The 20000-nt window shown below is 48.1% G+C and overlaps 1 protein-coding gene across 1 annotated transcript; it reads left to right on the top strand.

The window, feature by feature from the left end:
• Positions 1 to 179: 179 nt before the first annotated feature.
• Positions 180 to 19046, top strand: PSTK (phosphoseryl-tRNA kinase). The gene is made up of 6 exons (XM_075352270.1): positions 180 to 412; positions 2666 to 2951; positions 4685 to 4883; positions 11898 to 11979; positions 14692 to 14785; positions 17781 to 19046. The coding sequence occupies exons 1-6, from the start codon at positions 188 to 190 to the stop codon at positions 18005 to 18007; spliced, it is 1113 nt and encodes a 370-aa protein (XP_075208385.1). The 5' UTR covers positions 180 to 187; the 3' UTR covers positions 18008 to 19046.
• The last annotated feature ends 954 nt before the right edge of the window (positions 19047 to 20000 follow it).

Raw genomic sequence — 20000 nt, 5'->3', positions numbered from 1 at the left:
ACTAGTAATGAAGCCGCGCACACTCACAATAATGTCATTATTAGAAAATATGCCATTTGCAGCTAAAAACTACAACTCCCACAATCCCTCAGTAGTGAACAACTTTTTATCCTGCGGCCTCGAAGTTTTAATTGGAGCAGAGGACTGTCAATCATTCACCACGCATGCGCACATCACGAGCGATATTATGGAAGAGGCTGGCAAAAACTGTCATATCGGACTGTGCCTCCTGTGCGGCCTTCCCGGAGCGGGGAAATCCACCTTAGCTCGGCAGCTGCAAAATAGGCACAGCGACCTTCTATGTGTTGTGATATCCTACGATGACGTGATGGGAGACGGCTCCTTTAAAGAAGATGCAGTGCACGAGTATCGCGATGATTCGTGCAAGTCCGAGAATGAGGGCGGAAAAGGAGTAAGTTGAGCTAACCAATCAGAGGCATTCTTAGATTAATGCTGTTTAGGTTAGCCAATCACATCCTGTGATACATGGTATTCTTTCTTTCCTGACAGTCCTTGGCAGCCATCTTTGTTATGGTATAATGGATCTAGGAAGCAGTGGTTTTTATGTGTTTAACCCCTTCATGTCAGCAATGTTTGTTTTTTTTTTCACTTTTTTGTTTTTTTCCTGCCTTGCTCACTTTTTTTTTTTCTTTCATCTACATAGTCATATGAGGGCATTTATTTTATTTATTTTTTTTTTTTTGCTGGATGCAGTTGTACTTTTGAATGACACCATTCATTTTCCCATACAATGTACTGGACAACTGAAAAAAAAAAAAATCCAAGTGCAGTAAAAAAAAAAATAAATAAATAAATTGCAATTCCACTATTATTTTTTGGGTGCCGTTTTTTTGGCGTTCATGGTTAATGGTACGAAAAAAATCAAAATGTTTAACAATAAATGTTTTTTTGTCGCTGTTTTTTTTCATAGAAGGAGCTTTACTTTTCATTGTTTCATACATCATTTCAATAAATTTTCTTTTTTTTTTTTTTTTATGTTTTTTTATGAGACGTGCGGTGACAGCGAAAACGGCAATTCTGGTGTTTCAAGTTTTTCTTTTTGGTATTTAATGTAAGGGTTAAAAACATTATATTTTCATACGGCATTCCAATCCCAAATGTTATTTTTATACTATTTTTTTTTTTTTAATTAGAAGGTTCGCACACAGTTTCTCACAATTATGATGACCACATAATGTAAAATAGTGATGAGCGGACCCGGACTGTAAAAGTCCGGACCTGCGCAAGTTCAAAGGTACTTGTGTAAGTGATGTTATACTTATCAAAGTCTCAGGCGTGGCTGTAACTGCTTCCTGGCCGCTCACTCTACTTCCGGGATAGCTCATTATCATCCATGCATATTCACTGCTTTCCCCGCCCACCGGCATCTGTCATTGGTTGCAGTCTGACATGCCCGCACACTGAGTGACAGCGTGTCTGACTGTTTCCAATCACAGATGCCGGTGGGCGGGTCTATATTAGTAAAAATAAATAAAAAAAAATAAATTGGCGTAATGTCCCCCCATATTATGATACCAGCACAGATAAAGCCCATGGCTACAGGCTGCAGCCCCCAGCTGTGTGCTTATCTTGGCTGTGTATCAAAATAAGAGGAAACGCATGCGGCTTTTTTTTTTCTTATTATTTAAAAAAATAACTTTAAAAACCGGCATGCGGTCCCCCCCAATTCTGATACCTAGCCAAAATAAATACCTGACAGCTGGAGGCTAGTATACCCAGGCTGGGGAGGAAACCCATGCTTATTGGGCCCCCAACCTAAAAATAGCAGCCTGCAGCTGCCCAGGATTGTCGTATCCATTAGATCTGACAACCCCGGCATATTACACAGCTCATCCTGATTGCACTGATGCGGTGGCATTAGGGGTAATAAGGGGTTAATGGCAGCTCACAACTGCCACTAAGCCCTAGATTAGTAATGGGAGGTGTGCATGAGTGTTGGCAGGAAAAACGCTGTACAGTACGTCCATTTTATGTCCGTTTTTGCAGCGTTTATTTTCTTATTGATTCAAATGGGCAAACAATAGTGAAAGAATTGATACAAGGAGTTTGTATGTTCTCCCCGTGTTTGCGTGTGTTTCCTCCGAGTTCTCCGGTTTCCTCCCACACTCCAAACACATACAGATAGGGACTCTAGATTGTGAGCCCCAATGGGGACAGTGTTACCAATGTATGTAAAGCGCTGTGGAATTAATAGCGCTATATAAATTAATAAAATTATTATTATTATTATTATTATACACTGCAAATTTCATAAAACGCCCAGCAGCTCAAAAAACGCAAGGATTGTGTGAATGACATTTTTACAAAAAAAAATCTCTTACTTTTCTGGTACTATAAAACATAGCGAGGTTTTTTCTGTACAAAAAACGTGGGGAAACAAATGCTGCAGAAATGCCACGTGTGAACATAGCCTAACAGTTCTCTGGTCCCCTGGCAGTTTTTGTTTCCACCACTGCAGCCGAACACTGACTGACGCCATCGCTGCTGGTTGTGGGCCGCAGACTCCTGCTCACCAGTCAGGATTCAATGTCACTGATCTTTTATGATGAATGGCCGGATTGTAGGTTTGGGGAGGAGACCCCCGATCTGCAGACTGCTGCATTATCCGACCTCTTCTCATCGTCTCCTCTTTCCCCGTCTGCAGACGTCCCTGTGGAAGCTTCACCGGCAGCGGCTCCTGCACTGTCTGGAGCGATTTATTAGATCTCTACTCGGTCATTCGGCTTTGAGTCCCCCAAGTGGTAAGAATGAAGGAATCTGGAAGCGATTTGTCCAATGCTTGGAAAGTCAAGGCCTCATCTCTGCTGGAGAAGACTCAGAGTGTGTCCATTTGTCTCCAGCCGTGAAGTCCCGTCCTGTCTGTATTATCCTGGATGACAACTTCTACTATCAGAGCATGCGCCACGCCGTATTCCAGCTCGCCCGGAAGTGTGAGTGTCTCCTGTACTGTCCATACTATACCGGGTTGTCTCTTACTAGCTGTAGTACCCGGCGTTGCACGGGATAGTAACTAAGTGTCGCTCTGTCTCTCTCTCTGTTTCTCTGTCAGTCTCTGTCTCTCTCTGTCTTTTTCTATGCCTACCTCTCTCTCTCTCCCTGACTGTCTCTCTCTTGTTCTCGCTCTGTCTCGCTTTCTGTCTCTCTATATATCCCCGTCTGCCTCTCTCTCTGTCTGTCCATCTCTGTGTCTACCTCCCTGTCTGCCTCTTTATCTGTCTCTTTGTCTGCCTCTCTCTGTTTCTCTCTCTGTCTCTTACTCCCCATCTGCCGCTCTATCTCTCTGTTTCTCTCTGTCTGTCTGTCTCTCCGTGCCTGTCCCTGTCTGTCTCTTTATCTCTCTGTCTCTCCAGTGAACTCATATTACCTCACACATAAGCTTCTTATACTATGAATGTCCTTTGTTGCCTATAGCAATCAATCACAACTCCTATTAATGACCTGTAGCTCCCAGCTCCATTGACTTTCATGTAAGCAGGTTTTTTGGTGAATAACTGTAAAACGCGGGGTTAAATTTTCCCCTCAAAACATAGTCTATGATGTTTCCTGAGTCAAATGAGGTGTTTGTGCAACATTTTGGGATTGTAAATACGACGGTGCGGATTCCTTTAGCGGACGTACACACATACCTACATACACTCAGCTTCATATATTAGATTGTAAGTCCATTCCATTCTCAAGAATGGAGGGATTTTTAATTCTATGGTCTACTGCTTATTGCTTAGGCTACCGGCCACCTATGCAGTCAATCAGAGGTGGTCGGTTTCTTAGGCAAGGAGCTCTTGCTTGCTCTCATTTGTCTGGATTACTTGAAGCTTCAGTCCTCCTGTGCTTCCCTGATGCTGCAGAGAGAAATCTTCCTCTGCTAGTGTAGTAAAGCATACAGCTCGAGCCAGCGGTGCAACCATGATTGAGCTGCCAGTCTTCTGGAGCACACCACTCCCTGGCGTTTTGGCAGCTGGAAGGCAGAGGAGCGGTGCGCCATTGCAGATTAATCATGAGCGCAACCTTTTAAATTACACCATCACATGCATAACAGAATAATAGGATGACATTTGTAAATGATTGACAGGTGGTTGATCAGTAGATCAAGCGCAGCATAAGGGAGATGGCTAGAGCTGATAGTGTTATGCCCGGTGTGAGGTCCTAGAGGACTGTGCTTGACTCCTTTTTTTTTTTTCTCCCCATGAATGCATTAGTCACATCCCTACACTAGACATAACACACTATACCAGCTTTAGGTCCCAATAATCTCTTCTAAACCTTACGTCGGAGGTAGCTTACACAGACTTCTATGCAGCCACACAACAACACACTGACCACAGTCTAAAAATACAGATTTCTATACATTATTTTGTGGCCACCCACTGTATAGGAAAGCACCATCTGCTGCTCTCCCCGCTACAATAGAAACACGAAACAGACACGTGCGTGGAGGTGAAACACGAAACAGACACGTGCGTGGAGGTGAAACACGAAACAGACACGTGCGTGGAGGTGAAACATGAAACAGACACGTGCGTGAAGGTGAAACAGTTATCAAACACCTGACTGTAATACCATATAACTCCATAAAAATGTAGGACCGAGCAAATCTTCCCATGGAAATAACAACCGATGCCCTGGAAAGCAAAAATATGAATATCATCATCGTTTTATTTTCCAGATTCTCTAGGATTCTGCCAGATATATTTGCATTGTTCCGTGGACTGCTGTTTACTACGGAACAACAGGAGGACAGATCGGGTGACGGACAGAACAATAATCCTGATGGACTCCAAAACAGAGAAGCCAAATCCGGAGAAAAACACATGGGAAAAAAGCAGCTTATTCCTGGACGGCTCCGCGGGCATCGATATGGACAAGTAAGAAATGGATGAATCGTAATATAGAAGAATCCACCTTGTCTCCCAATCCACCAACCCCCACCCCACATTTTCTGTTCTTTGGAAAAATTAGGATGGCAGCATTTTGCATAATAGATTTTCATTTGCCCCTATAAAGATCCATTAACACGGGGTTAAGGGCTATCACTACTGCAGAGTGGACACAGCCCTGGATTGTAAGGCCGTGTATTCCTTCTCCCATACATTTATTCCAGGCTTTGACCAAGTAAGCGGATAAGAGAAGGAAGAAGGGAATTTTGTTACTTACCGTAAATTCCTTTTCTTCTAGCTCCTATTGGGAGACCCAGACGATTGGTGTATAGCTACTGCCTCCGGAGGCCACACAAAGCATTACACTAAAAAGTGTAAGGCCCCTCCCCTTCTGGCTATACACCCCCCGTGGGATCTCGGCTGCTCAGTTTTAGTGCTAAAGCAAGAAGGAGGAAAGCCAATAACTGGTTTAAACAAATTCAACCCGAAGTAACATCGGAGAACTGAAACCGTTCAACATGAACAACATGTGTACCCGAAAAAACCAAAAATCCCGAAGGAAACAGGGCGGGTGCTGGGTCTCCCAATTGGAGCTAGAAGAAAAGGAATTTACGGTAAGTAACAAAATTCCCTTCTTCTTCGGCGCTCCATTGGGAGACCCAGACGATTGGGACGTCCAAAAGCAGTCCCTGGGTGGGTAAAGTAATACCTCAAGTGAGAGCTGCAAAACAGCCCTCTCCTACGAGGAGGCAACCGCCGCCTGCAGGACTCTTCTACCTAGGCTGGCGTCCGCCGAAGCGTAGGTATGCACCTGATAATGTTTGGTGAAAGTGTGCAGACTCGACCAGGTAGCTGCCTGGCACACCTGTTGAGCCGTAGCCTGGTGTCGTAATGCCCAGGACGCACCCACGGCTCTGGTAGAATGGGCCTTCAGCCCTGATGGAACCGGAAGCCCGGCAGAACGGTAGGCTTCAAGAATTGGTTCCTTGATCCATCGAGCCAGGGTGGATTTGGAAGCCTGCGATCCTTTGCGCTTACCAGCGACAAGGACAAAGAGTGCATCCGAGCGGCGCAGGGGCGCCGTGCGGGAAATGTAGATTCTGAGTTCTCTCACGAGATCCAACAAATGCAAATCCTTTTCATACCTATGAACTGGATGAGGGCAAAAGGAAGGCAAGGAGATATCCTGATTGAGATGAAAAGAGGATACCACCTTAGGGAGAAACTCCTGAATCGGGCGCAGCACTACCTTGTCCTGGTGAAAAACCAGGAAGGGAGCTTTGGATGACAGCGCTGCCAGCTCGGATACCCTCCGAAGAGACGTGACCGCTACCAGAAAGGCCACTTTCTGTGAGAGCCGGGAAAGTGAAACATCTTTCAGAGGCTCGAAGGGCGGCTTCTGGAGAGTAACTAGTACCCTGTTCAGATCCCATGGATCTAACGGCCGTTTGTACGGAGGGACGATGTGACAAACCCCCTGCAGGAACGTGCGCACCTGAGGAAGTCGTGCTAGACGCTTTTGAAAAAATACCGATAGCGCTGAGACTTGCCCTTTAAGGGAGCCGAGCGATAAGCCTTTTTCCAAACCAGATTGCAGGAAGGAAAGAAAAGTAGGCAATGCAAATGGCCAGGGGGACACTCCCTGTGCCGAGCACCAGGATAAGAAAATCTTCCACGTTCTGTGGTAGATCTTAGCAGACGTGGGCTTCCTAGCCTGTCTCATGGTGGCCACGACCCCTTGAGATAATCCTGAAGATGCTAGTATCCAGGACTCAATGGCCACACAGTCAGGTTCAGGGCCGCAGAATTCAGATGGAAAAACGGCCCTTGTGACAGTAAGTCTGGCCGGTCTGGTAGCGCCCACGGTTGGCCGACCGTGAGATGCCACAGATCCGGATACCACGACCTTCTCGGCCAGTCTGGGGCGACGAGCAGGGCGCGGCGGCAATCGGACCTGATCTTGCGTAGCACTCTGGGCAAGAGTGCCAGAGGGGGAAACACATAGGGCAGTTGGAACTGCGACCAATCTTGCACTAAGGCGTCTGCCGCCAGAGCTCTGTGATCGCGAGACCGTGCCATGAAAGTTGGGACCTTGTTGTTGTGCCGGGACGCCATTAGATCGACGTCCGGCCTTCCCCAGCGGCGACAGATTTCCTGAAACACGTCCGGGTGAAGGGACCATTCCCCTGCGTCCATACCCTGGCGACTGAGGAAGTCCGCTTCCCAGTTTTCTACGCCGGGAATGTGAACTGCGGATATGGTGGAGGCCGTGGCTTCCACCCACATCAGAATCCGCCGGACTTCCTGGAAGGCTTGCCGACTGCGTGTCCCGCCTTGGTGGTTGATGTATGCCACCGCTGTGGAGTTGTCCGACTGAATTCGGATCTGCTTTCCTTCCAGCCACTGCTGAAAGGCTTGTAGGGCAAGATACACTGCTCTGATTTCCAGAACATTGATCTGAAGGGTGGACTCCTGCTGAGTCCACGTACCCTGAGCCCTGTGGTGGAGAAAAACTGCTCCCCACCCTGACAGACTCGCGTCTGTTGTGACCATCGCCCAGGATGGGGGTAGGAAGGACCGTCCCTGTGATAATGAGGTGGGAAGAAGCCACCATTGAAGAGAGTCCTTGGCCGTCTGGGAAAGGGAGACTTTCCTGTCCAAGGACGTCGACTTTCCGTCCCATTGGCGGAGAATGTCCCATTGAAGTGGGCGCAGATGAAACTGCGCAAACGGAACTGCCTCCATTGCTGCCACCATCTTCCCCAGGAAGTGCATGAGGCGTCTTAAGGGATGCGACTGGCCCTGAAGGAGAGAGTGCACCCCTGTCTGTAGTGAACGCTGTTTGTCCAGCGGAAGCTTCACTATCGCTGAGAGAGTATGAAACTCCATGCCAAGATATGTTAGTGATTGGGTCGGTGACAGATTTGACTTGGAAAAGTTGATGATCCACCCGAAAGTCTGGAGAGTCTCCAGCGCAACGTTCAGGCTGTGTTGGCATGCCTCTTGAGAGGGTGCCTTGACAAGTAGATCGTCCAAGTAAGGGATCACCGAGTGTCCCTGAGCGTGCAAGACTGCTACCACTGCTGCCATGACCTTGGTGAAAACCCGTGGGGCTGTCGCCAGACCAAACGGCAGGGCTATGAACTGAAAGTGTTCGTCTCCTATAACGAAGCGTAGAAAACGCTGGTGCTCTGGGGCAATCGGCACGTGGAGATAAGCATCTTTGATGTCTATTGATGCTAGGAAATCTCCTTGAGACATCGAGGCAATGACGGAGCGGAGGGATTCCATCCGGAACCGCCTGGTTTTCACGTGCTTGTTGAGCAGTTTTAGGTCCAGAACAGGACGGAAAGAGCCATCCTTTTTTGGCACTACAAATAGATTGGAGTAAAAACCCTGACCTCTTTCTAGAAGAGGAACAGGGATTACCACTCCCTCTGCCCTTAGAGAGCACACCGCTTGCAGAAGAGCATCGGCTCGGTCGGGATGTGGGGAAGTTCTGAAGAATCGAGGCGGAGGACGAGAACTGAACTCTATCCGGTACCCGTGAGACAAAATGTCTGTTACCCACCGGTCTTTGACCTGTGGCAGCCAAATGCCGCAAAAGCGGGAGAGCCTGCCACCGACCGAGGATGCGGAGAGAGGAGGCCGAAAGTCATGAGGCAGCCGGCTTGGGAGCGGTTCCTCCGGCTGCTTTCTTTGGACGTGAGTGAGTCCGCCAGGAATCTGAGCTCCTCTGCTCCTTCTGAGTCCTTTTGGATGAGGAGAATTGGGTCCTGCCCGAACCTCGAAAGGACCGAAACCTCGACTGTCCCTTCCACTGCTGAGGTTTGTTTGATCTGGGCTGGGGTAAGGAAGAGTCCTTACCCTTGGACTGTTTAATGATTTCCGCCAATTGCTCACCAAACAGCCTGTCTTGAGATAATGGCAAACTGGTTAAGCATTTTTTGGAAGCAGAATCTGCTTTCCATTCTTTTAACCATAAGGCTCTGCGTAAAACCACCGAGTTGGCGGACGCCATTGACGTACGGCTGGTAGAGTCCAAGACCGCATTGATAGCGTAAGTCGCAAACGCAGACATTTGCGAGGTCAAGGACGCCACTTGCGGCACTGATGGACGTATGATCGAGTCCACCTGCGCTAGACCAGCTGAAATAGCTTGGAGTGCCCACACGGCTGCGAATGCTGGAGCAAACGACGCACCGATAGCTTCATAGACAGATTTCAACCAAAGGTCCATCTGTCTGTCATTGGCATCTTTAAGAGAAGCCCCATCTTCCACTGCAACTATGGATCTAGCCGCAAGCCTGGAGATTGGGGGGTCCACCTTTGGACACTGGGTCCAGCGTTTGACCACGTCAGGGGGAAAGGGATAACGTGTATCCTTAAGACGTTTGGAGAAACGCTTATCTGGAGAAGCATGGTGTTTCTGGACTGCTTCTCTGAAGTCCGCGTGGTCCAGAAAAGAGCTCAATTTACGTTTGGGATACCTAAAATGGAATTTCTCCTGCTGTGCTGCTGCCTCCTCCGCTGGAGGAGAAATATCCAGCAGTCTATTGATGGCCGCTATAAGATCATTCACCATGGCGTCACCATCAGGGGTATCCAGGTTGAGAGCAGTCTCAGGATTAGACTCCTGATCACCTAACTCTGTCTCATCATACAGAGAATCCTCTCGCTGAGACCCTGACCAGCGTGATGACACCGAGTGTCTCTCCCAGCGAGCTCGCTTAGGCTGCCTGGGACTGTCGTCCGAGTCAGAGCCTTCAGCCTGTGATGCCTGGGACCCCCTTGGAGCACGTATTAGTTCCAACTGAGGGGGACCGGGAAACCTGGAATCAGCAGTGCCCATGGTCTGAGTGACCGGCCTGGACTGCAAGGTTTCTAGAATTTTTGTCATAGTCACAGACATCTTATCAGCAAAAACTGCAAACTCTGTCCCCGTCACCGGGGCAGGGTTCACAGGCGTCTCTGCCTGGGCCACTACTAGCATAGACTCCGGCTGACGAAGTGGCACAGGGACCGAACATTGCACACAATGGGGGTCGGTGGAACCTGCCGGTAGATCAGCCCCACATGCGGTACAGGCAGTATACAAAGCCCGTGCCTTGGCACCCTTGCTTTTTGCGGATGACATGCTGTTGTCTCCTCAGAGCAATATAGGGGTATAAGCCAAGAAGCGACCGTACAGTGCAATATATATATATATATATATATATGTGTACAAACAAAAGTACACAAAACAACACTGTGGCACTAGTGGGGTCAGCACCTAGGTGCTGCTTACCACCCGCTTATTAGCGGTTGTGTGGTCGCCAGAATCCCCCTGTCTGGGTCTCCCAGGGCTATGTCCGTTCTCCAGCTCAGACTGCGTGCAGGAATGGCTGCCGGCGTCCTGTGAAGAGGGGCGGGCCGTGGGCGTACTGCAGACAAAGAGCGGGAACTGGCGTCCCACTGTGCCAAGTGAGAGGGCTGGAGTATGTAAATAAGACTCCAGCCCTCGGCGCTGACTACTGTACAGCGTCTCTCCCCTGCCCTGACTGACAGGGCTGGGGGCGGGAACGAACGTAACTAGGCCGCAGAAGCCGGGGACTAGATTAATCAGCGCTGCCGTCGTAAAAGCACGGTCGGCGCGAAGTCCCCGGCGCACCACAAGTCTCAGCCGCGCCGCTGCCTCCATGGCGGCCGGCGCGGTAGTTCCCCATATAAACTCACTCAGCTAAGCTGCAGTGAGTATAACCCAGGCGCACAGCGCTACTGTCCCCGGCGCACTAGAACACCCAGCAACGCTGGAGTGTGTCTGTGCCTGTCTGCACGGGGACACAGAGTACCTGAATGTTGCAGGGCCTTGTCCCTGATGGTACCCAGCTCCATATCCAGCAGGATCTCCGGGTCTGTGGATGGAGCCCGGCCTCAGAGTCTGGAGGCCGGTAAGATCCCACTTCCCCAGAGCCCTTCAGGGGGATGGGGAAGGAAAACAGCATGTGGGCTCCAGCCTCCGTACCCGCAATGGGTACCTCAACCTTAACAAACACCCGACAAAAGTGGGGTGAGAAGGGAGCATGCTGGGGGCCCTTTAGTATGGGCCCTCTTTTCTTCCATCCGATATAGTCAGCAGCTACTGCTGACTAAACAGTGGAGCTATGCGTGGATGTCTGACCTCCTTCGCACAAAGCTTGAAAACTGAGCAGCCGTGATCCCACGGGGGGTGTATAGCCAGAAGGGGAGGGGCCTTACACTTTTTAGTGTAATGCTTTGTGTGGCCTCCGGAGGCAGTAGCTATATACCAATCGTCTGGGTCTCCCAATGGAGCGCCGAAGAAATTATATTTTCTCCAGAAACATTTTGGAATTGATGAATTAATATCTGTGCCCTCGGGGATTGTCATCCCGATGCCTCTGCCCTCGGGGATTGTCGTCCCGATGCCTCTGCCCGCGGGGATAGTCGTCCCGATGCCTCTGCCCGCGGGGATAGTCGTCCCGATGCCTCTGCCCTCGGGGATTGTCGTCCCGATGCCTCTGCCCGCGGGGATAGTCGTCCCGATGCCTCTGCCCGCGGGGATAGCTGTCCCGATGCCTCTGCCCGCGGGGATAGTCGTCCCGATGCCTCTGCCCGCGGGGATAGCTGTCCCGATGCCTCTGCCCGCGGGGATTGTCGTCCCGATGCCTCTGCCCGCGGGGATTGTCGTCCCGATGCCTCTGCCCGCGGGGATTGTCGTCCCGATGCCTCGGCCCGCGGGGATAGCTGTCCCGATGCCTCGGCCCGCGGGGATAGCTGTCCCGATGCCTCGGCCCGCGGGGATAGCTGTCCCGATGCCTCGGCCCGCGGGGATAGCTGTCCCGATGCCTCGGCCCGCGGGGATAGCTGTCCCGATGCCTCGGCCCGCGGGGATAGTTGTCCCGATGCCTCGGCCCGTGGGGATAGCTGTCCCGATGCCTCAGCCCGCGAGGGTAGTCGTCCCGATGCCTCTGCCTGCCATCACTTTTTTTTTTTTTTTGACAGATTCAGTGTAAGAATCACAAATTTAATGAAGCAAGCCTTGGAGAATCCTGTCCTGCCGATGGAGGATGACAGTGAGGAGAAGGTAGGAGGCAATATATGCACCGTACAGGAGATATATAGAGCTGCTATGGACCAAGCACTGTGCAGGCACCCGGTCTTGGTTCTGGCCAATGGATCTTGGCTTTAAAATGGTTTTCTAAATGCATGTTTTTATTGTTTACCATGGTGTAAAATTATAAGAAGGAAAGAGTAATACTGGACCTTGCTGATCAATTTTTGCTCCCAGACTGATGATTCCGTAGTCCCCCTACCGTCTTTTTTTGCCCTTGTCCTCAGCCATGTCATGACATAATAACCTAGGTCGTTGTAATCAATTACCTCAACACATCACTGAAGCCAGCAGTAACATGTAAGCACCCATATTATTGTGTGAGACCAGGAGCGATAATCGCCACATCGCAATGCTTCGATGCAGGTCTGCCATCTTCTTGTTGCGCGACCGTGGTTTTGGTGGAGTCCTGGCCTCGTGACTCCCACCCTAATCATTCTGCAGGAACGTTCAGCCGATGATCTTCTGCAGTTGAAGTGGTTCTCTGTTTAGGAAAATGTATGTTTGTAAAATCAGCCTATCACAAGGTGGAACCCTTAGAGATAAACTGTCGCCTCTATAAGAACAGGGTCAGCAAAGATTGGGGTCAATTCACACGCTCAGATTTGTTGCAGAAATTTCTGAGACTTTCTCATTTATTTGAATGGAGTTTTCATAAAAGAAGTACAGCCCCATTCACATGAATAGCTCTCAAATGTATCAATCCCCCAGATTCTAGCAATCTAAAGCTTCTGATGTCAAGCATTTCATCAGAGTGCAGGGTCCTCAGATGTCCTACAGCCTTCACAGAGGGAGAGAAGTTCTTTTAATAGACAAAAGTCCACCCCTTTCCTTTATTCCACTGGCAGGACAGCCCTTTTAAAAATGAAATAGTCTCCTTGTGAAGAAAAAAAATCATGTATCCCTTACACAAATGCAGACGTTGAAGCCACCAGCCCTATTGGTTGGCTGCAGGAATTTTGTGGCCTAACACTACCACGTGAACCCTGGCAGAATTGGCATCATTTAAACAGCGCCAATGCAGGAGGAGTCTGTTATTTTTATACTGCAAGGATGCCCAATACATTTAAAGGGATTGTCCACTACTTGGACAACCCCCTCTCATTCCCCTTGTTCACCCCCCCAAAAAAAAACAAAGCCTATACTCCCCTTCGGTGTAGGCGCAGTTCCAGCGACGTCTGAAGCCACATTCCTGGGGTCCACATGATATTATGACATGCAAGCCCAAAGTCTAATCGGCGCCCGGCCTCTGTCTCCCTGCCTTCAGACAGTTAAAGGGAACCAATGACCAAGATTTTCCTATATAACCTAAATACAGTGCTATACTGGCGCTATCGGGCTGATTCTATACATACCTGTCAGCTCGGATGTTTAGATTTTGAAATCCAAGAAAGTAAAGTTTATAAAATCATCAGATTCTTGAGTGACAGCAGCTGAGGAGAAGATAATATCTGGGGGTATTCATAGTTATCCCCTCCCCCTGTTAGAATTAGCATAAGTATGATACTGTACCATCAATTTCCGTTTACTTGCAGGACCTGTGAGGTCATACCCATGTGACCAGCTGGTATCAGCTTTGTTGGCTGAGGCCCCGCCCCTTCTGGTCACATGGGTATGACCTCACACAGGTCCTGCTGGGTCGATTGTATAATACTTATCCCCTCCCCCTGTTATAGTTATGCTAATTATGAATACCCCCCCAGCTATTATCTGATCCTCAGCTGCTGTCACTCAAGAAGCTGCTAATTTTATAAACTTTACGGTCTTGGATTTCAAAACCTAAACATCCAAGCTGACCACTACAAGTATGTATAGAATCAGCCTGATAGTGCCAGTATAGCACTGGCTTTAGGTTATATACAAAAATCCTGGTGATTGGTTCTCTTTAAGCAGGAAGTAAGCGCTGCGGTCACATCCTGCTCAAATGTCCGAAGGCCAAGAGTCAGATGCCAGGTGCTGCTTGGTTGCAGGGCCCGCATGTCTTAAAGTCACGTGGGGCCCTGGGAACGCGGCTTCAGACATCGCTGGAACTGCGACGGCACCGGAGGTGAGTATAGGTTTATTTTTATGGGGGTTTCAAGGGGAATGAGTAGGGGTTGTCAAAGTAGTGGACAATCCCTTTAAAGATAAGCCCGTTTCTGCATTTAGCTGAAAGTATACGTAGCCTTTCCAGTTACACTTTAAGGTGGATCCATTACTGGCCCCAGAGTGCTTTGGAAACTTACAAAAACATCTATACTTGTCTCTTGGACTGGTGCCGGTCAACCATTGTCCACATATGCATTGATGCAACATATGTTCTTGCAATGGGCCCTTACAGTGCACAGATATGCAGGCACCAATCCAGATTGTGACCACTGTTCACATTGGCCGCAATAAAATTAGAAAGTTAAAAAATACAGGATTTTGCCAGAAACTGGTCTGTAGCTCCAAAGTCTGCTTCCTAGTGACACTAAGCTAAACTGGAAAGCTTGGTTATCAGTAGGTGGTTGTATTTCCTAATGTCAGCCTCATGGTGGCAGCAGAGCTCACACATGATCTCCCGAGTCCCCAATGAAGCAACTGAGAAACTTGTATTAGGAGATAAAGGATTGTGTTTTCATTTTAGGAGCCCCATAGATGGTTCTCATCCATTCCCATTCCTGACAATTTGCCATTGTAATTTCCCACCATGTGTGTTCGCAGGAGAGGGATCGTGATATCTGTGCAACCAATGTCATCCATCAAGAAGATCAAAATCTCCGACGGGTCATATCTGAGACCATGCAGACAGTGAAGGGTGAGTGACGTTAGTAGTTATATAACAACTGGGCGCCATATAAAAATGTGATTTCTGGCAACTTCTGACAGCAGCGTCTTGACTTTTTTGCAAAACACCTGTCACCAACATATTCCTTTATCAAATAAACATAGGCAAGGTTGGAACAATAATGGGGGCGGCTTCCGTCCCTCCAATGGAGGCCCATGACGGTACCCTCAAACCTAAGCAGCAATAGTGCTTACAGATGATTCTGCGGCAGAGGAGGGAGAGCTGCTCCTTGACGGCAGCCGGGTACTGTTCATAGTGATCGGTGCAGGGACTAAAAGTGGCACTTGCTTTGTTTCCTGCACAACACATATACTGCTCATTAAAGGGGTAGTTCACTACTCTGCAATAGTGACCACATCTCTGTAAAACTGATAGTGAAGGCTTTTATCAAATACTTTGTTCAGCCAATTCTGACTGACTGGTGCTATTGCGGTCCATGAAGTGACCCCCGGGCTTTGTGACCTCGGGGATCCGGTGACGTCACATCAACTTCCAGTTGACCCAACATCACCGCAGTGAGACCCAGTCTCCCAGAGTGACTGGGCCGTGGGTGGTGTTTTGCCGCTCATTGTAGTCTAGCGTCACAGTCCAGCATGGCGCGCGCTCTCTCCTTCACTGCAGAGCATCGCAAGCAGGAGCAATGCTGGGCTATGACGAGCGGTGAAACGCCGCCCACAGCTCAGTCACTCAGGAAGACTGGGGCCGGCCACGATGATGTCGGGTCAACAGGAAGTTGATGTGACATCATCGAATCTCAGAGGTCACGGATCCCGGGGGGGAGGTGGGGTGTCACTTCATGGGGATGAGCGGATCACAATAGTACAGATCTCAGAGGTTACTTCATGGGGATGAGCAGATCGCAATAGCGCCGCTCAGAGGCTGAATAAGTTATTTGGAAAAAGTCTTCCCCATCAGTTTTACAGGGATGTGGCCACTATTGCAGAGTAGTGAACCACCCCTTTAAGCGCTTGTAATAGGACAGTGTCGTTAATTGTTGATTACTTTACGGATCATTTTCAAAGGACCGTTATAGAAAGAGTCAGCAGCTGCAGGAGCGAGGAGAATGGGAGACAGAAGTGGTTAATTGCCAGCCTTGCCTTCCTGATCGCTGTATACATAGCCCTGAGTGAGCATGACTTTAATGTTGAAAGGTCATAATGACCTCAGTGTGTGAAAGTAACACAAATAAATAAAAACAAAGCAACTAAAAAAAAATATAAAACAACTTTACAGCAAAAGAGAAGAAAGTCACCGGCCATCCGAACAGCTTAGCTGACAAAATTACAAACAAACCGTATATTCCAATATATAAAAATAATTGTAACAGAAGGTGGAACAGTCTAAACCTTATAGTGACACTTTATAGCCTTTAAAACAAAAAATAAAAGGAAAAATAGTGTGAAAAACAAACACCTACTGTGTTTTTCGTTTTTATAAGACGCACTACAAATTTAGAGCTATAAAAAAAAAAAAAAAATTAAAAATCTGGGGTCCGTTTTATAATCCAGTAGTGTCTTACCGGTGGGGGGGGCGGCAGCAGTGGTGGGGCGGGGGTCACAGGAGGCAGCGGCGGCGGTGGTGGAGCAGGTCCATGCTACGGGCAGTGTAGGAGGGGGGGCCCAGATGCTCATTGCGGAGCTGTGCTGGGGCAGCCGGTGCTGCTGTGTGCGGTGCGCTGCTGTGTGCTGGGGCAGCCGGCGCTGCTGTGTGCTAGTGCTCGCTGCGGGCACTGGCCATTCTGAAGATGTCGGTGGTGCGGGCTTCAAAGAAATGGCGGCCGCAGTCGGCGCTTGCGCAGATGGGAGCTTGAGCCAAGAGCTCAATCTGCGCATGCGCCGACTCTGGGCGCCATTATTTGAAGAATTTACTGCTGATATCTGGAGCACCAGCACACAGCAGCGCAGGCCGACGCACATAGCCTTTACAGGCAGCACCCAGCGGCTGCTCAGAGGTTTGCCAGGCAGCGCCAGTCACCGCACAGAACCTCGCCGGGCATCACCGGCCGCTGCACAGAGCGGTGTTAGCCACTGCACAAAGCCGCGCCGGGTGCCGCACAGAGCAGCACAATATTGTCCTGCCCCCAGTGACCCCTCACCACCTGCCTCCCCCCTTCTCCCCCCGGTAAGCTATATTTGGATTTTAAGACGCACCCCTCATTTTCCTCCCAAATTTTTGGAAGGAAAAGTGCGTCTTATCATCCAAAAAATACGGTATTTCCTTTTTTTACATTTTTCCCTGACATCTGCAAAAAAATGCAAATATAGTAAGATATAAAATGTATCAGAAAAAGAGGCCAAAACATATTCGAGTAATCAAACGAGAAAAATAAAAAGTCTTTAAAGCCCTTAAATCCGGCCTGAGGGTATGTGCGCACATTGCTTTTTACCTGCTTTTTACCTGCTTTTTTGCTGCTTTTTCTTCTGCGCTGTTTAATGCCAAAATGGATGTGTTCTTCTATTCAAGCAAAGTCTATGGGAATTTGGGTTTCTTGTTCACACTATGTTGTTCAAAATGCTGCCTTTTTGAGGCAGAACTTTGGTCAAAAACTCAGCTTTGCAGTGCAAAACCCAAATGGCAAAAACAATTGACATGTTGCTTCTTTGAAAAGCTGAGTTTTTGACCAAAGTTCTGCCTCAAAAAGGCAGCATTTTGAACAACATAGTGTGAACAAGAAACCCAAATTCCCATAGACTTTGCTTGAATAGAAGAACACATCCATTTTGGCATTAAACAGCGCAGAAGAAAAAGCAGCAAAAAAGCAGGTAAAAAGCAGGTAAAAAGCAACGTGCGCACATACCCTAAGGCAACATCCTGAGAATTAGATAACAACAAGTGACTTTCCTCATCCCTGGGCCCGCCGGGTTTAGCTTTTTATCAGTAAGATTTGATGTCACATGAGCTTTAGATGCTTTTTATGTAATATCAGCAGAATATATATAGTTTTTGCCTTTTTTTCCCTCATTAGGATTGGTCTCCGCAAAGGATATCAAGCAGATTGCACAAGAAGTGCAGCAGGCGAAGTCTAAAGCCCTGGATCGGCTAAGGCAAAGTATAACGGGACAGAGCGTTCTCACTCCCAGCTCTGAGAGTACCTCCGGTGTACAATCCTCCTTTAGAGAAGAAGTAGACTGTATTTTGCAAAGATACTTGCACAAAGTACAGGCTGATTGTCCTCCATCTGATTGTACATAGCTATGAATTAGCTATAGACTGGGTCCTCTAAATAATCCACTATGACGAGCCACCCGCACTCTTCTTATGGTCTGCAGTTATGGAAAAATTGCCTTTTGCTCTGTGTTCATCTGCAGATAAAGGGTTAATCTACAGATTACAAGCATTACAATGCTGCCTGCCCGCCTTACCGAAAATGTGGCTACTGGGAGAAAACTTATTTCCTCCCAGGAGCCGCCACATTTCAGTCATGGCCATATGCATGCGTGGATCGGCTGCAATCGCCACTCACTACACTGGGAATGGCCGTAAGCGTACCTCTCTGCACAAGTGCGCTGCATATTTAACTGCAAGTCATATTCCTGGGGTATGCTTACAGTCGCTGCTCACTGTGTATTGAGCAGTGATAGTAGTCACTCCATGCATGACTGAAAGTCAGCGGGTCCTGAGAGGAAGTAAGTTAATTTCCTCCCAGTAGCTGCACTTTCAGTAACAAAGTAGCGTTTTCCAAGGCGATAGGTTCCCTTTTAAAGTTGTTCAACCCCAAGAAAATTTTCAACAAGCTCTGCAGCTTGTCGAATCCTAGTAGTGTGTAATGTACACACAGTTAGGATTCGGCTTTGCATGTTGGTTCCAGTGGTTGCTACAGGACTGTATGTATGCATTTAAAAGAACTGCTTCTAGTTGGCACATTATCGCAACTACTGAAAGAAGCGTCCGAGACTGTTTGGCAAGTGACACAGCTAAGCAAATCACATATCTGCGGTCATGTAATGAGCTCTGGTACTGACAAGTCCAGCCGAATCCCAACAGTGTGTTCATTACACATACGGGTAGGATCCAGCAAGTTGCACTATTTGCCAAAACTATTAAGTGGTATATCAAGCTCACCCAGCGAAACATAAGGCTGGGCTTCACTGGAGAATATTTATTTCACTATCTACACTGTAGTATTAAAATGTGGCAGTATGTAGTGCAAGTGATCAAATGATTGAAGCCTCAAGTCTCTTAAAGAGGACTAACCACCAGGATTGTGCTATACAATGTAAAGGCAGTGCCATGCAGGCAGTAAAATGCTGAATCCAGGCATACCGGTCATAGAAAGTTCCGATGCTTGGTTGCAGAAATATCTTTACTCAAAGTTCAGAAAAATGCACTGCACTTTGACAGGTGCAATGGGAACAGGCCTTTGTGGGTTGGGTCCTCGCTGTAAATTCCTGCTCCTGCGTCCTCTATGATGTGACCCCTTTTCTTTATTTGAATATTGCACCACCATTGCTGTTGGCGGCGCATGCACATTGACACAGTAACTCTGTCTATGAAAATTGCGCAGGAGTCTGCGCATGCGCAAACTGTGATCCCCGACTCCATTTTATTAAAGACCCTGCGGGGGAGTGTGAGCAAAAGTAAAAATAAAAATCTGAGCACGCGCCTTTCATAGTATTCACCACAGTGTCGTCAATAAAATGGCGCCAGAGATTGTGGTTCACGCTCTGGCACCATTTTAATGAAGGCATAATAACTGTGGCAAAGCACACGTGCCCCCAACAACAGCAATGGCGGCGCGATATTCAAATAAAGAAAAGGGGGCAAGTCAGGAGGACGCCGGAGGAGGAATAAACACCGAAGACCCGACTCACAAAGGCCTGCCCATGTTGTACACATCAAAGTGCAGTGAATTTCTGTAACTTTGATTAAAGATATTTCATCGACCAAGCATCCGATCTTTCTACAACAGGTATGTCTGCAATCAGCATCTTACTGCCTGTATGGCACTGCCTGCACCTCATATAGCAAAATCCTGCTGATTTGTCCTCTTTAAGTAATTAAAATAACTTATTTTCATATTTATTTAAAAAAAAAAAAAAACAACAACAAAGTTTAAAGTAAATCTCCCAACCACATTTTTTTTATTTCCTTGTACATTACAATCATGTTTGGAAGGTAAGTGTATTAAAATACTTACCGATTTGTGCCGTCTCTTGCCTACGCGACGGCTCCTCAGCATTGCTGG

The sequence above is a fragment of the Anomaloglossus baeobatrachus genome, chromosome 5, assembly GCF_048569485.1.
Source record: "Anomaloglossus baeobatrachus isolate aAnoBae1 chromosome 5, aAnoBae1.hap1, whole genome shotgun sequence".
NCBI lineage: Eukaryota > Metazoa > Chordata > Amphibia > Anura > Aromobatidae > Anomaloglossus > Anomaloglossus baeobatrachus.
This window is presented reverse-complemented; position numbering and strand designations above follow the sequence as displayed.

Coding starts and splice junctions, on each gene's coding strand:
- PSTK (XM_075352270.1), top strand. CDS start 188: ATGGAAGAGGCTGGCAAAAACTGTCATATCGGACTGTGCCTCCTGTGC. Junction 11,980..14,691: donor AGGATGACAGTGAGGAGAAG/GTAGGAGGCAAT, acceptor GTGTGTTCGCAG/GAGAGGGATCGTGATATCTG. Junction 14,786..17,780: donor GACCATGCAGACAGTGAAGG/GTGAGTGACGTT, acceptor TTCCCTCATTAG/GATTGGTCTCCGCAAAGGAT.